Source organism: Felis catus, chromosome F2 (genome assembly GCF_018350175.1).
Source record: "Felis catus isolate Fca126 chromosome F2, F.catus_Fca126_mat1.0, whole genome shotgun sequence".
Lineage (NCBI taxonomy): Eukaryota > Metazoa > Chordata > Mammalia > Carnivora > Felidae > Felis > Felis catus.
In genome coordinates this window covers 57,755,849-57,773,580 of record NC_058385.1, presented here as the reverse complement: position 1 = coordinate 57,773,580, position 17,732 = coordinate 57,755,849, and the positions used below count along the sequence as shown (strand labels likewise).

Below are 17,732 nucleotides of genomic sequence, written 5' to 3'. Positions count from 1 at the left end.
CTGTCAGCACAGAGCCCAGCGTGGGGCTCGAACTCGTGGACTGTGAGATCATGACTTGAGGTGAAGTCGGATGCTTAACTGACTGAGCCACCCAGGAGCCCCTCTATACTCTTCAAAAGAGGTATTACTGCGTAAATTTGATGACCTATTTAAAGGCTTAGAACAATGCCTTCATGTGCAAAATGAATACTACCCATTTTTTTAAATGTTTATTTATTTTTGAGAGAGAGAACGTGCACAATTGGAGGAGGGGCAGAAAATGACGGAGAGAGAGGAACCAAAGCAGGCTCTGTGCTGACAGCAGAGAGCCCAGTGTGGGGCTTGAACCCACAAACCTGGAGATCATGACCTAAGCTGAAGTCAGTGGCTCAACTGACTAAGCCACTCCTGTGCCCCACTACTATCCACTTTTAACCAAAACTATCTAGTTTATGTTTTATTAAATATGTACTTTCTTCTGAATTTCGTTGACTAGAAATAGATTGCAAAGCAAACTAATATTTAAAACATAGTAAATTCAGGAGCAGATTGAGAGACAGCCTAAATTAAGCAATTAAGCTCTGCAGAACTCTTCCAATTATACTAAAAGTGCTCTCATAATTTGCCTTTTCACAGGGTTTCTCATGGACAAGGATTTGCTACTTTTTTTTCTTTCTATTCTATTCTTACTATTCTCTTGTAGCAGAAAATTAGAAACAAACAGTAGCAGTGAACCTGTCATTTAACAGAAATGGTAAGAGTGGAATGAGATATGTGAGCCTGTGAATGGGTTATCCACCCCCTGCTATGGCAATTTTGCCAGAGGGAGTAACAAGTCAATTTTGCCATCACCTTGCCAGAACCTTCTCTTGATCCACAAAAACAAAACTTCAGGATACTGATAAAGAAAACAGAAAACATGCTACTGAGAGACTGCTGGGAATATTTAGGCCAACAGACACGCCCTATCAAAATAATGATAATTTTACAAATAACACACTGACTTAGATAAGAAACTCACAGAAATTAATTTAGGTCACACATATATATATATATATATATATATATATATATATATATATATATATAAATAATTTAGGTGTCTAACATAAGCCAGCTGTGTTTTATACTTGGGATAAGGCTGTGACTCATGAACTAGTTAGTAATGTAGTGAAGGTCACATGACATTAATACTCTAGAAATAAATGAGAAAACAATAAAAATACTGAATAGTGATAAGCTAAATAAAGAAAATATAACAAGTGATGTGACAGAGACTGATAGGGGACTATTTTAGCTGATAAAGTCATTGCATTAGTCAAGGAAGACCTCATTGGTTTGAATGCAGTCATAAAGTCAGCCTCCAGAGATCTTGAGGAAGAAGCTACCAGCCTAGAGAATAGTTAAAGTCCTAAAGTTGGAAGGAGCTCTGTTAAATTAAAGAAAATGAAAAATGAGCAGTATGGCTTGATTTTACTGAGAGGTTTATGAATTAATAGCATTTAAGGTCATGGTAAGGACACTAGTTTTATTTCAAATTCAAAGAAAGGCTATTACAGTGTCCCAAACAGGAGTGTCAATAACATAATTAAATTTTAATTAAAACAATACTTCTGGCTTTCCTGTAGAGAATACATTTTTATATATATTTATTTTTGAGAGAGAGGGAGAGAGAGTTGAGTGAGTGGGGGTGGGAGGCAGAGATCGAAGAAGTCACAGAATCTGAAGTAGGCTCCAGGCTCTGAGCTGTCCTCACAGAGCCTGATGTGGGGCTCGAACTCATGGACCACGAGATCATGACGTGAGCTGAAGTTGGACACTTAACTGAGCCACAGAGGAACCTTGAAAATACATTTTAATAGGGTAAGATAAGAAAGAGGAATTGAAGTTAGGATGGAGATTGAACATTGAGAAACGATGGAACATAAATAAGTAAACCCACCAAAAACATAGAAATAGACAAATATTTGTATACAGATTTAAAGTTGATGGCATACTTATTGGCCAAAAGAAAATGAAGACTAATATATAGCTACTGTTACTCATATTAAACCTGTTTCTTATATTAAAAGAACTCATTTCTCATCAGGGAAGATTTGTGGAATACACATATTCTAGTTTAATGACTGGTTATTATTCTTAGAAGAGTGTTAGACAAAGTTAAGGTGTCTCTTAAAAAAATGATTTACATCTACCCCTGAATGATAAAATCAAGGGGTCAATAAGCTTGAATTGGAGGGGGAAATACTCTAATTTTACAAGAAATCGTTCAAAGTCCACTTATAGTCAGTGATATCCTCCAAAACCATTCTCTTCAATATCATTTAAGAGATTTTGGCCACCCATTGATTATCAAGCCTATTTCTAAGCACTGAAAATACAATGATGAGAAAAATATACATTGTTTCTGTCTATACAGGGTCACATTCTTACTGTTTAAATGAGCCTATCATCATAAAATAAATTTACAGAGTCGCTCAAATTTACAATTTTCCATTTTCAAGTAAACTGGGCTCAAGTTCTTAATTTTGGATTGGGTAAAACCACTGTATGAGATTTATAACAATGAACACAGGTCATAAATGACTTTTTAGTTTTCAGGCCTATGAGGTAGAAGAGAGAGAAAGCATCCCCAAAATACATCAAATTTATTTATTTAATTGTTTATTGATTTGGGGGATGTAGAGAGAGAGGGAGAGAGAATCCCAAGTAGGCTCTGTGCTGCCAGAATCTGACATGGGGCTGGAACTCACGAACCATGAAATGATGATCTGAACCAAAACCAACAGACCCTTCACCAACTGAGCCACCCCAAAGCCCCTCAAAGATACATCAAATTTAAATCTGAAAATGAGAATTCTTTATTTCTGGAAATTTTCTGTAAAAATCCATTTGACAAAATGAGTTGCAGTGGGGTGAATTTACAGTAGAACCATGTTGCAATACTAAACAAATGTTCACAGTTGTTCAATATATATTTATTTGTCACCCATGCAATATCCATCAGAGGTGTGGTGACCCCTATTGATCTTATAGTTATTGCCAGCTGTGGTTATTGTTATCTTGAGAGGTTTGTGAATTAAGATTGTTTAAGGCCATGGTAAGGACATTGATGTTATTCCAAATTCATGGAAAACCGTCAAAAACTTTCAAACAGGGGAGTATGTATGACATCTGATTCCCCTTTTTAAAAGGTATTCTAGGATTTCCTGTAGAAAGTAATATAAAGGATAAGAAAAGAACATAGGTTTTAGGTTGTGGCCTATGTCATTGCTATGCTGGGAGGAGGTCAAAGGATATTTTTAAGGACCAGCCTTGGATGTGACTTAAGGTCCTTTTGCCCAATTCCCATTAGACAGCCTTTAGCTTGAAGGCACTATCCTAAAATCCTGGGTGCTGGTGATATGCAATCTTGCTGAGGAAACAAGAGCAATAAACATCATGATATTGTTTCTGCTTAACAACATTTCCAATCAGAATTTGGATGCAAAGGTTTCTTGTATCTGAATAACTTTCTTCTGTTTTACTAGCCTCAACCACTGCTTTAAACTCCTACAGTTTCTAAGATCTCTGCCTCCAGATGAGAATCAGTAACCCCTCCTACTGAAATTTACGTAATCAATAACGATGAAATAAACAAAGATTTTAGAAAGAGGAATTGCTACCAAAACTAGTTAATATGTTTTATTAATATTAAAGATTTCCCTTCAACAGTTGAATGGATGTTGAAAAAGATTGAGCTCAATGACCTAGATTGCAGAATTGACAGTGTATCTGGAGGATAGTTGAAATAGAATAGATATTGTCATCTTGGGAGAAAGTATAGATTATAAAAAGAGCAGTAGCAGCCTGTTATGAAAATAACTGGCAGGGGAAGAGGAGGCAGTGGGATGATGGATAAGAAGTGGTTACAGGGATGCTTGGGTGGCTTGTGCAGTTAAGTGTCCAACTTTGGCTCAGGTCGTGATCTTGTGATTTGTGAGTTTGAGACCCTGATCAGGCTCTCTGCTGTCAACGTAGAGCCTGCATTGGGTCCTCTGTCTTCCTCTCTCCTCTTCTCTCTCTCTCAAAATTAAATATTTAAAAAAATAAGGAAAAAGAGAAATAGATGGGTACAAGTGTAATCAGAAAATTATTTCAAAAAGAAGCCAAAACAAAGGAGAGTTTTCAAAAGGAATGAGTTAATAATCACGTTACATGCCACAGAGAGGCCCCTTAAAATATATTGAACACGTATGTGTTCTTTAGGAGATCGATGGTGAAGTTAGGAAAAGGGTTTCAATAGAGTGTGCAGAAAAACAAGATTGCAGTCAATTAAAGGATGACTAGAAGGTAAGTAAGTAGAGGCATTAAACAAAGGTAAATTTTCTGAGGAATTTGAAAAGGGAAGAGGGGAAATTGTCAGGAAAAGATGGTTAAAGAAAAATTTACTCTAAAAAAAGGGGGAAAAAAAAGAACAATTCACTCTGACTTTCACTTTGGGGGTAGGGGTGTTGGCTTCACTTGTATTTGGGTGTGTGGGATGGTGTTGGAGACAGATTTATCAGCTTAAGTGATCCCAGGTGGAGTGATGACCTGGCATTAGGCAGAAGATGGGGTCAAGTACCCAAGTGAATGGATTCAATATTTTGCAGGAGAACTAGTACAGTATTCTTGATTCTAGTTAGGCATTAGAATCCCCTAGAGACCTAACAAGAAAAAAAATTGCCCTACACTGGCGTCATTATTAACCGATTAATTAAGAATCTTGGCAGTTACTCCATTGTCAAGCAATTAAACAAGAATTTGGGGGTAAAGGATGAATAATAGGCATTTTAAAATGTTCCTCACATGTTTCTAACATTTAGTTTATGTTTAAACAAAGTTGATAGAATTTGGGAAATTTGGAGGGAATGAATACCCTAAATATACTACTCACTTTTGAAAATGGAGTAGCATTAACAGTTGCCTTCTGAGAGTAAAAAGCATTAACGCGTGTGGGGACTCAAGGAGTGCGATGAATATGAAAAAGATGGTGTAAACAGGACAGGGATTTTATAAAAGAGAGGAACTGTGATGGTGTCTGCCTTTTCCCTGAAACAGTAGTTCTCAAACTACAAATTTCTGAGCTCTTCCCTACACCGACTGAATCAAATCCTCTGGGACCCAGCAATCAATGTTTCAAGCCCATGAGATGGGGCTCATTCATGCTAACCTTTGAGAACTGCTGACCAAGCCAATCATGAATGTCTGCGTCACCATCTCAGGGAATTTAGGAAGAGGTGGGCCAGATTTGACCAGTCTCTTAGAGATTGAGGGGATACCCCATGATATATTTACCAACTTGGACAGAGATGTGCGCTGTTGAGTTATTTTCCCTTTTACTTCATAATGCTTTTAATTAAAATAAAGCATGTATACAGACAAGTCATAATTCACAAGGGTATAGCTTGGTGAATTTTCACATAACAATACAGCCTTGTTACTATCACTCGGGTGAAGAACAGGATATTACCAGAAAGTCAAAAATCTCTGGAACACTAACACTCCCTCCCAGTCACTATCCTGTCCTTCCCTGAAAGTGAATATTCTTCTGATTCTAGCACACACATTGATTTTACCTATTTTCAACTTGTGAAAATTGAATCTTACTGTATGCACTCTTCAACCCGTGTTCTTCTTTGTGAGATTGATTATATTCTTTTTTTTTTTAAATTTTTTTTCAACGTTTATTTATTTTTGGGACAGAGAGAGACAGAGCGAGCATGAACGGGGGAGGGGCAGAGAGAGAAGGAGACACAGAATCGGAAACAGGCTCCAGGCTCCGAGCCACCAGCCCAGAGCCTGACGCGGGGCTCGAACTCACGAACCGCGAGATCGTGACCTGGCTGAAGTCGGACGCTTAACCGACTGCGCCACCCAGGCGCCCCAATATTCTTGAATGTAGTAGTAGTTTATTTTTAGAGACATTGATACATTATAATACTAAACTACTCTCTCTTTATTCTGTTCCATTAGTTGACTGGCCTGTATTTACTTTTAATTCCTAATTGTTTTGATTAGTGTAGCTGTATGATAAGTCTTAATAAGCTTTATTTTCCTCTTCACGATTGTCTTAATTATGCCTAGCTTTTTTTGCAATTCTAGATAAATTAAAAAAATCAGCTTGTCAATTTAAATACATGCATACATCCACACCAAAATTTTCATTGGGATTTCAGTAAAACCATAGATTAATCTGAGGAGTACCAACATTTTTAGATTGCCAATCTGAAAGCATAGAATATGTACTAACATTGATTTGTATTTTTTCTCAAAAATACAAATAGAGCTTAACTTGGGCTTTTCTTGCTTTATTAGTTTTGTTTCTAAATATTTGAAATTTTGTCCTATCAGAAATAATATTTTTACAATTCCAGCGTGTAATTGTTTAGTGCTGAAATATTTATATTAATGCCTGTATATTAGTGATCTTGCTAAATTCACACATTATGTGATATATTTTGTCTGGTGATTGTCTTGAATATGTCACATTTATAATTCAGCAAATAATATTTACAAAAATTTAAAAAAAAAAGGCGGGCACCTGGGTGGCTCATTTGGTTAAGTGTACAGCTCTTGGTATTGGCTCAGATCTTGATCCTACAGTTTGTGACTTCAAACCCTGCATCAGGGCTATCAGTACAGAGCCTACTTAGGATTCTGTCTCTCCCTCTCTCTCTGCCTGTTCCCTGGTCATACACTCTCTTTCTGAAAATAAATATCAAACAAATACATATATGTATATATACACACACATATATATGTACATATATACATACATACACACATGTGCATATATATATATATATATATATATATATATATATATATATATATAATTCAGCAAATAATGAAGTTACATTTTATTGAATTTAAATATGCAGAAAAATCTAAAACATAACTCACTTCTACCTTGTGGGTGCTGAATAGCAATAAGCACTTTCCAGTTAAGGTCTCCTTTCACTTATGAAGCTTTTGCCATGCAACATACATCTTGTTCTCATTCATTCATTCATTCATTCATTCATTCTCAAGTTAGTTAACATACAGTATAGTCTTGGCTTCAGGGGTAGAATCCAGTGATTCATCACTTACATACAACACCCAGTGCTCATCCCAACAAGTACCCTCCTTAATGGCCATCACCCATTTTTCCCATCCCCATCAACGCTGTTTGTTCTCTGTGTTTGAGTCTTTGATGGTTTGCCTCCTTCTCCATTTTTATTTTATTTTTCCTTCCCTTCCCCATGATCTTCTATTACCCTAGAAGATTGCTGTGACCCAGCAATTGCACAACTAGGAATTTATCCAAAGGATACAGGAGTGTTGATTTGAAGAAGCATGTGCATCCCAATGTTTATAGCAGCACTATCAACAATAGCCAAATTATGGAAAGAGCCCAAATGTCCACCAACTGATGAGTGGATAAAGATGATGTGGTATGTGTGCATACACACACACACACACACACACACACACACACACACACAGTGGAATACTACAATACTACTCAGTGACGAAAAAAAATCAAATCTTGCCATTTGCAATAATGTGGATGGAACTGGAGGGTATACTAAGTGAAACAGAGAAAGACAGCACATAATTTCACTCGTATGTGAAATTTGAGAAACATATATCTTGTTCTTAAATTTTATTTGGCAATTTCTCTCATTTTTCTACTTAATTTTGACTTTTGCTCCAATAACCATACTATTCCACTACTTTGAAATAGTGATATATTCCTTGTATTCTCTTTTTATTCTACTCAGATCAAATATAATCTTATGATCAGTTCAAATAATTATATTTTACTCATTTACCTATTTCATACTTAATTCAGTACATGCAAATAAACATCTATGTAGATTTTTTTTAATAATAGAGGTATAATGTGAACTAAAATAAGTACCATCCCTATCTTTATAGAGTTTACAGATTAGAGGGAGACAGAAATTTCAAATATCTATGTGGGGGAAAAGTCTCTTATCAACATGTGACCTTAAAGGTCACTTGGGGCACAATATCCAGATAACATAAGGAGAAAAAAACAATGCATGTGATCTTGTGGGAGGTTTTTATAGGCAAAGCTTGCAGTGGTAGCTGATGTCTATTCACCAGAACACAGTTACATCGCCGAGCCTAGCTAAAGGAGCACAGGAAAATTTGCCCTGCTTGAGCAGCTGCCTCCACTCCAGTTACAACAGCACCTGTGAAAGTGGAACAAAAGTTTTGGTGCTTAGGTAGTTGTCTCTGCCACACCAGAATGCCAAAAAACCTTTGCCTCTTTTATCAGTGGTTTTTAGTTTTCACCACGTTTGGAATTTCTTTTTTGGCCATTATATCTTCAAATAGTTTTCTGTGCTTCCTCTCTGCTCCACTACCTTTTGGAAAGTCCGTATCGTTTATACCTGCTATAAGACCCATTGAACAATTATTTTCATTTATAATCATATTTTGTCTCTTAAGGTTTTATATGGTTATACTATATATCTTCCCTTCCTTCCTCAGTACATTCACTGTGTTCACTTTTTTTCTGTAAAGGGCTATATCATGAATATTTTAGTCTTTGCCTGGTACATATGGTCTCTATCATATATTTATCTTTGATTCTAGTTTGTTTTTCACCTGTTTTTATAATTCCTTAAAATTATGAAAATCATGCTGGGCTCTTAGGCAATACAAAAACAGGGTGCAGGCCAGGTACAGCCTGAGATGTAGTTTGCCAACCCTTGCTTTAAATAGAAGAAAATAGTGATAATTCCATCATCTTGATCATTTTTTCAGTTTCTATTGAATAATAGTTCTTTCAGTAAGGAGTCATATTTTGCTGCTTCTTGAGGTGGCTACTTATTTTTTACTAGATGTTGAACATTGTAACTTTTAAGTTATTGAGTGTCTGGATTTAGTTAGCATCGTTTAAAGAATGTTGAGTTTTCTCCTGATACAAAATGAAGTTACATTTGGTGCAGTTAGTGTCTTTTGAAGTTTATTTTTAAATTTTCTTAGGGCAGTTTTAGAGTAAACTTTAGGGATAGTTTAGCATCTCTAATTAAGTTCATTCCTTCTGAAATTTCTACTGAATACTCTGGTTATTTAAAAAGGACTCTCCACCCTACCTGGAGGAATTTGCAAACTACTCAAGCCTGTGTGTTCTCTTGGAGCCATTCAGCACAAAGATCTTTGGTCTCTCTTTGCCAGTCCCTATGGAATTTCACCCTTTACATGTATATTTGCTTGTATTTAGCAAATACTCAAGTCATTACTTTGCAGGTTTTGTGAGTTCTTTTCTGCAGAGCTCTCTCTCTCGAATCCTGTCTTGCTACTATGGGAACATCATGCTTCCTGAACATCATGTTCTACTTATAGTCCTGGTCTCTGGTCCTGAAAGTGTTTCTAGATAGAAAGCCAGGAAGTTATAGGACTCTTACCATCACTCCTCTCTTTTCTGGAAATCACAATTCTGTATGGCCCTGGTGCAATGTTAAAAAGTTTTATTTTTCTCAGTTTTTATTTTATGTTTTTTTTAAGAAAAGCATGTAAATTTGCTCCCTGTTATGCCATAGCTCCCTCTTTTTAAAAAAAATAATATTTATTTTTGAGAGAGAGAGAGAGAGAGAGAGAGAAAATGAGAGAACATGGGGAACGGGCAGACAGAGAGGGAGACACAGAATCTAAAGCAGGCTCCAGGCTCTGAGCTGTCATCACAGAGCCCAATGCGGGGCTTGAACTCATGGACTGGGAGATCATGACCTGAGCTAAAGTCAGACGCTTAACTGACTGAGCCACTCAGGCACCCTTGTCATGGCTCTGTCTTGATTTAAAGATTTCTTTCCTCCAAGTCTTTAAATAATTAAATAATCATTGAATGACTGCTTTTTTTATTTCTTGGAAATTTTAAGCCGAATATTTAAAAAATCCACATATTAATTACTTAGTGCGTTCGTTACCTTACCCTCTTATTTCTAAACATGTCTCTTAAGAAGATAAATTAAGAAGGTAAATTAAGGCAAGATACTTTCTCCAAAGCATATTTGAGTATATAGGGTACTTAGGAATAAACCCTCAATGTTGAATGCCATTATGCTTAGCTTTCTTTCCCTTTCTGTGAGGTGTTCATCTGGATGAATGATGAAGGCTTTTCTTCAAGTTGTTATACATCTCTGATGAATTTAATTTTATCTATTTTGGTATGAAAGCAGCTGAAGGAACTGGACTGAGAAATGAAAATGATAACAACCCTTTAATTTTCTCTATAATCATCAAAAATCTACTTCTCTTTTCCTTAAAACATGGAACAGCATTATGTGTTGTGCCTTGAAAAACATAAAACCACCGTTCTAGAAGATGTACAATTTAACTACTCTGTTGCTCAGTTTTCTTCTCTATGAGAAAAGTGTTTCTCCTTAAGTACAAAGATCCATAAGGCTGAACCATGAAATTCAAACAGGGAGAGGTATAGAAATGAAATGGTTGCTCTGCGTATGTAATACAATGGATAATTTATTAATGTTATTGAAATAGCTTGTCAATTAGGAGGTACAACAGTGATGTCTGTCTTCAAAGGAACAAGGATCCCCACATAGACGTCAGTTTTTCTTGACTACTAATGGAAGATTGAGATTTAGCAAGGGAGAGTTGCAAAAGCTTTCCCATGATACAGTCTGGTATTGGATTGAATGCTTAGCATCTGGAATTCACCAGGTGTACACATTTTCTACAATTTACAGTTAATTTCTCTTTTTTGATAAACAAGTCTATTTCCTATCACCCCTGTACCCCATCCCTAAGCTATTTCAGAAGAAGCCAATAGCAGGGCAGAGCACAGTATGAGATCAATATCTGAAAAAATGTGCTACAGAAAACTGTTTTAAGTGTTTTTTGTTTTTTGTTTTTTAGTTTTTTATCCTGTCTTTTTTAACGGTCATATTTTGGAGCCGTTCCAATTTACAAGATTTAAATGAAATGTATGGTCTCATACTCAAACCCCAAACAAGCTCTGGTATTTTCAGTATCTCAATGCGTGTCATAGAAATTAAAAGCAAATAATTTAATTCTTAGAAAAATATTGAACTTTTTTCTTAATATTTATACTTCAATACAATGAATTTTGATTTTATTTGGTACTTTTCTCCCTGCTCTACAGGTAAGAGATTAAAGGGATTGTTTACTAAGTTTACATAAATTCAGTTATTTTAAAATTCAGAAGTGGAAGTTATTTGATGATAGCTTCATAAGATTATAAACAAGGAAAATTAATTTTAATAGAATTTGATTTTAAATGCCATAATTTTTATCAATAGATTTGAGTACATTAAGAACTTAAGAGAGAGTTGATAGCCTTTTCCCCAGACAATTGGAATAAGTTCTAAGTCAAAAAGATTATTTTTTAAAGTGCTTTTTCTTAAAAGCACTTTAAAGATCACTTCCTCAGTGATTATATTGGCTGAATTGGTTGTTTTCTTCCTGTTGTACAATAGATTGATTCTGGGAGCTTCTTAACATACAACTCTCCATCATACAGCTTATGTATACATGCACGTAGTTTTTAAAGTAGCATACTTTAAATCTTATAACCTATACAACTTTCTTAGAACAAGAGCAGAGTAACCACCAACCTTATTATTATCCTCTATATTCTTTAAATAATGAGCAACTACATTTTGAAGCCAACATAACTTCTAGTTAACTACAAGAGAAGTCTAAGATATTTAATCACATTGCTTTACTATTTCGGTGAAAAAATATTGTTGTTAAAAACAGGCCTAAGAGGAGTATTCCAATTTATTTTATCATGATGCTATTTATTCTTACATACCTCCAAAGATCTAACTAATCTTTTGAAGATACTGATATAAAAATATGCTAAGACACTGAAAAAGAAGAGATTGTTTATCTTTTTGAAAGCAATAAAGCATGGAAAAAAATTGCCCGAACTCGTGATTCAGCCCCCTAATGTGATCCTCTATTTTCCCCTCTGTCATCTCCAAAGAGCTGTCAGAATATTTTCAACACCCAAATCCAGTCATGTCATCTCTGCTGAAAACCCATCAGTAACTTTCCATTTCTCTGAAGAAACTCCATAAGCTTGTCAGAAAGGTTCAACCACGTCTAGTCCCTATTTGCCCTTCCAACCCTATTTAGTACCACCGAGCCCCTCACTGTCTTGGCAACAGCACACGGATTTCCTTTCTGTTTGGAGAATGCCCATTTCCTCCAGTGGAAGTGTCAGTGCACCCGCTGAGAACACTTTTCATTCTGCTTCTCATCTAGTTAATGACTGCTGTTCACCCTTTGGGTTTCTAATCTAGCATCACTTCCTCAGAGAATCTGTTCCTGAATGCCCTAACTAGTTCAAAGCCCAAATATATGACATCAGTACTAAATGCTCCTTCTTCCCTGGCCTGGCAGAAATGTAATTTTAAGTGTTTGTTTTCGTTTGTTTAGAACCTCACACCCTAATTGTCAGAATGCTCCATGGGGGCAGAGGTTACCCTAACTTTTGATCATCGCTGTAGCCTGAGAGACTAACACAGTTCCACTTTGTGCCTTATAGATCTCAATGGATATTTCTTGAACATATGACCAGATGAATTGACTTTAAAACCCGCAGAAAGTTTGTAAAAATAACCAATATGATCCCATGTGTGTCTGGAGTCTGTTAAGAAATGGTTCTCTTGAACAAACTTTGTGAATCCTGCCCTTTCTGTGAATTGTTGGACAGAAGATGTTGCAGACAATACAAATCAAACAGGCGAATGTGGTGGCCGAGACAGAATGATGCTGAAGGAACTCAAGGACCAACTCACTTTGACCAGTGACCAGGCAATATTAGGAGAGAAAGCATAGCACTGGATTTAAGCGTTTCATAACTTATTCTAATGCTGCCTTTCAATTGTTCTAACTCCGTTATAAAATAAAAATTTTGGTTTAGGTAATGCATTCTGATATAACAGTTTATGATTATAGAAAATGTATTGGCTTTTATAAGTATTGTATTAAATATAGGCCAAATCACAATATAAGGGTTATAATGTTCAGATAGGGCTAACTATTGTATATCTAACGTGTACTAAAAGCAACCTACCTATTTCACAATTTTGTCACATACTGATGCTCTGTTAGTCTCTGTAGTAATAAAGAGATCAAACGGAAGTACTGAACAAAGAACTTGATACAAGAATTGGTAAGAGCATTGGTTTCAATGCTGGAAGATCTGAGTTCCTACCTTGTTTTCAAGTGCAAGGCACTCATACTTTCGAGTTGAAGTTATTTTGCTGTAAAATAAAAATTTCCCAAGGAAGAGCTATTTTACAAGTTGTGCTCCATCTCATGTATCAGGAGTTTGGGTTGATTTCTCTCTTCTGTGAGGCTACATTGAGGAACTTCAAGGAAACCATGCAGAGAAATTGATTTGTATGCCCTGTAGCTTTGGGGACACAGTGTATTATTATTAAACCATGGTTGAAATACTTAAATGTCGATTATAAAGCCATAAGGCTGCAGTTGGGGAGAAACTGCATTTCCACAGAGGATGAATAAATGAGGTATGTTTTCATTTGACCAAATGAAGTATTTTTGTGCTGGAGTTCTGGTCTCGAATTGTCTTAAATCCTTCCCAAGAGCCCCACCTGGAAGGATAAGCATTCATAGTTGGAAAGAGATGGAAGTCTATTATTCTATACCCATGGTATAAGTGAGAAATGTAGGCAGCCAGACAGACACATTCCCCTACAACAAGGGAACTGATTGGGACACCTCTGAGGATTCCATGAAGAGACTCATGAGCATCTTTCTTTAATCATCTGCCAAAGCCCTTGCAAATGGCACCAAATCAGTGTCAGGCAAATAGAAAGATTCATGTCCCCTAATCCCTTCTACTCCAAACTCTAGGAGGAATCACAGAATGCTCAGTGTGTAGGGGTGGATGAACAAAAATGCTAAGAGGGAAAAATAGGAAAGAAGAGACCACACCTCTGCCTTACTTCTGCCCCATCTGCCATAAGCCCAAGCTAGGGAGAGCCAAGAGTCTTAATCCAATGAAGTCAGTTATTTTTCACGTAGGTAGGACTAGACATATTAATCAATGAACTGAGATTCTTGAATGAAAATTTTTTTTTCTTTCATCTGAATGTCAACTACAATGTCCTATGTTTGTCTAATATTGTATCTAGAGACGGGGAAATAAGTATCTCACAGAGCTATGGTTTGAATAGGTTGTGTACTAGTTATACTACAAATATATGATAGTGTAACATTTTATTTCCAAAGTACTACTCAATCCTGGTATTGGTCCTGGGAAGACAAAGATTAGAAGTAATTTGAGGTCGGGGCTAGGGGAGTGCAGGATATGTTTACCAGAGGTTAAAGTAAAGGTATTGAGGGAAAATACTGTGTGTTTGGGGAAGAAAATTGTAGTAATGTGTTTCATAGTCTAGACAGGACGACAAGTTCATTCCAATTACCCAACATATTTAAGAGAAAGGTCATGCAATAAAAATAAATATAAGTTTTACAGTAGTGGGTGATAAAAATTAAATATCTTTTAAGAGCAATGTACTTATGCTTTGAATTACGGGGTTAAATGGATAGTGTCAGAAAGAACCTAATGTTATTTGATGCATACAGTGTAATACTAATGTTGTCCCTCGTACCGAAGCATTTTGCTATTCCTAGACCATTGAGAGGTTAAATAGGATGATGTCCATCTCTATTTATTAAAGTTATGGAGTATTACATCATAGATCTGGTCATGATAGAGCCAGAGTTTTTCTCCCAACATTTGATTTGAATTGATGGAATTTTCTGAGTGACTCAAGAAAGCAACAAAAATCTTGAGACAATTTATTGAACAAGAAACTAATAACCTGTTAATTTGAATGTCCTAAACACTGTTGTAAAACAAGGAACTTTATCTTCTATATCTCACACTAAACACAGATGGTCATGTAACCCCTCTGTTAGAATACACCATTGGCCAAAAGTAGACTTGGGGAGAACCTATGACCTCTGAGAAATGGGGACTTTAGGTCCCAATACAAAGTTAGTAGAAAATTTATTTATAGTATTGTATACACATATATAAATACGTAGCAAAATAGGTTTACATTATTTAGTGGAGTTACAGGGAATATGTTATCAAAGATTTTAGTTACTATATTATTTCTCTCTAAAGTTTCCTGGATATATGATGTATTATTTAAAAAGTGTTCATTTAATTATTTATTTTAAAAGAGCAAGTGAGAGCAAATGCCTACAAGTACAAGCAGGGGAGGGGCAGAGAGAGAGGGAAAGAGGAACAATCTCAAGCAGGCTCCTGCTGTTAGCACAGGTCCTGATGTGAGGCTCGAACACATAAATTGTGAGTTCATTACCTGAGCCTAGATCAAGAGTCAGATGCCCTATTGACTGAACCAGCCAGGTGCCCCTGTGATGTGTTTTTATTTAACATTTAATTTCACACTTTCAATAGCTTTCAAACATGCCACCGGCAACAATTATATTCTCTCTTAAATTGTTTCTTTATTTTGTATGTACCTACATTAAAAAAATAAAAACAAAGCTCAGCCCTACCATAAACCTGTCCAAAGTGATTAAAGATTTTGTATGACAAACCTTAAGAATGGTGTTGCTTTTGTTTTATTCATCACCTAATCAATGAAAAGAAAATCTTGGTCTTATCCTGAGATCTACTAGCACTGTAGATTTTTGACTTGCTTTCATTGCTATTTCAACTAATGGTTATAACATTGTCAAGACAGGGTTTATATTTATGTATGGGCTGAAAATGTTTTCATGGACTTCTCATTTTATTTAATCTCTACTAGTACAGTATGCACTCGGTGTCACAATATTTGGACTGCTATATTTATCCAAAAATGTTAACGGAATTGCTTTAATTGCACTTCCCTTAATGACTTATAACTGAACATCTTGTTCTTATTTTCACAGCTGAAGACGCATGTGGAGGAACAATGAGAGGATCCAGTGGCATCATTTCAAGCCCTAGTTTTCCTAACGAGTATCATAACAATGCTGATTGCACTTGGACCATTGTAGCAGAGCCTGGAGACACAATTTCACTCATATTTACGGATTTCCAAATGGAAGAAAAGTATGATTACTTAGAAATAGAAGGTTCTGAGCCACCTACAATATGGTAAGTAGTTTCTGTTCTAACCTAACATTGATGCCATCGCCTGAGGCAAAGAACAGCTGTGTATGGGTCTTTAAAGGTTTTGTTTTTTAAAAAGAACTTATAGTTACAGAAAAATTATTAAGGGGCAACTGTCAGAGCTGAGGGATACTTTTGAATATAAGGGTACTAATATAATAAATAAATTGGAATTCTGAAAGATGGAGCTCTCCATTATTATCAATTCATTAATTCACTCAATGGGTTGTAATATTCATTATCAATTAGAAGTAATGTGACTTGGGCACCTGGGTGGCTCAGTCGGTTAAGCGTCTGACTTCGGCTCAGGTCATGATCTCACAGTCCATGGGTTCGAGCCCCGTGTAGGGCTCTGTGCTGACAGCTCAGAGCCTGGAGCCTGCTTTGGATTCTGTGTCTCCCTCTCTCTCTGCTCCTTCCCTGCTCATCCTCTGTCTCTCTCTGTCTCAAAAATAAATAAAAAAACATTAAAAAAATTAAAAGTAATGTGACTTTATCACAACATGCATAAGGAAAGAAAAGTTGTTCCTAATGTGAACTTAAGTTATATTCTTACCATGCCAGTCCATAGTTGGTGATTCCTGTCCAGTTAACTGTATAGTCTTGGAAATAATTTGCCTTTGTTTCTGTAGATAGATCTTTTTCTTAATCTGTCATCTGAAGGCAAAAAATTAATTATTATCTGGGTTAGTATGGTCTCTTTTTTATAGACTTCAAGCCATGGTCTCATGAAAACTGTAGAGCTTTCAGAACATGATTTTGAAATGTAATATTTTTAGAAGAAAGTGTTTCATTATACAGTTAAAAAATGATACACTGATATGAGTATAAAGTAAATTATGAATCAGTAATTAAGTGAGGAATGATACAATTGGTATAGTGAGGTAATAGGTAAACATGAGACCTGGAAGGGCCTTTTATACCAAGTAAAGGATTTGATAAGAACGAAGGGAATTTATTAAAGTGTTTTGTCAAAAACAATTATATGAAGAGGTTTGAAATTTCAAATGATTTTTCTTACTAAGTGCAAAGATTGATTTGAAGTGGGTCTCCGTTAGCTGGAAGCTCATTTAAGAGGTGATTGCTGTAATCCAAGAAAAAAAGCATGGTAGCCTGCATTAGAATGGTATTGATGGCAATAAAGAAGTGGAATAAGTTAAGGGATATCTAAGGAGGCATAATGAAGAGGACTCTAGTGGATTGAAGAGTGGTAAAGAAGGTGATGTTTAAAGAAAACATCATTTTCTGACTTGCACAAATTGGTAGAGAAGGTCGCGATATTCAGTGATTTGAAATTGTTGAAGGAAGGTCAAATTTGGAGTGGGAAGGGTATGAATATTAAGAATTGTTATATATACAACATATGTAAATATAAATTATTATATAAGTATAAATTGCCATCTAACAGACAGCTGTGGCTGACGGTATGATTCAGGTGTTCTGCATAGAAGCGTAAATGATATGTAGTTGATCTCTAAGGTAATTGAACCAATCAACATCAATAACATGGGATAGCTGGAGATAGGTCGGAATGAGATGAGAAGGAACCAGGACTGAGTCT

General features: G+C 35.9%; 1 protein-coding gene across 7 annotated transcripts in view; it reads left to right on the top strand.

The window, feature by feature from the left end:
• Positions 1-17,732, top strand: part of CSMD3 (CUB and Sushi multiple domains 3) — a 1,245,869-nt gene that overhangs the window by 354,842 nt on the left and 873,295 nt on the right. For all 7 annotated transcript variants that reach the window (XM_045049906.1, XM_019823045.3, XM_019823042.3 and 4 more), the window contains exon 5: positions 15,949-16,156. In XM_045049906.1, coding sequence (XP_044905841.1) covers positions 15,949-16,156 — 208 coding nt within the window. The remainder of the gene's footprint in view (positions 1-15,948; positions 16,157-17,732) is intronic.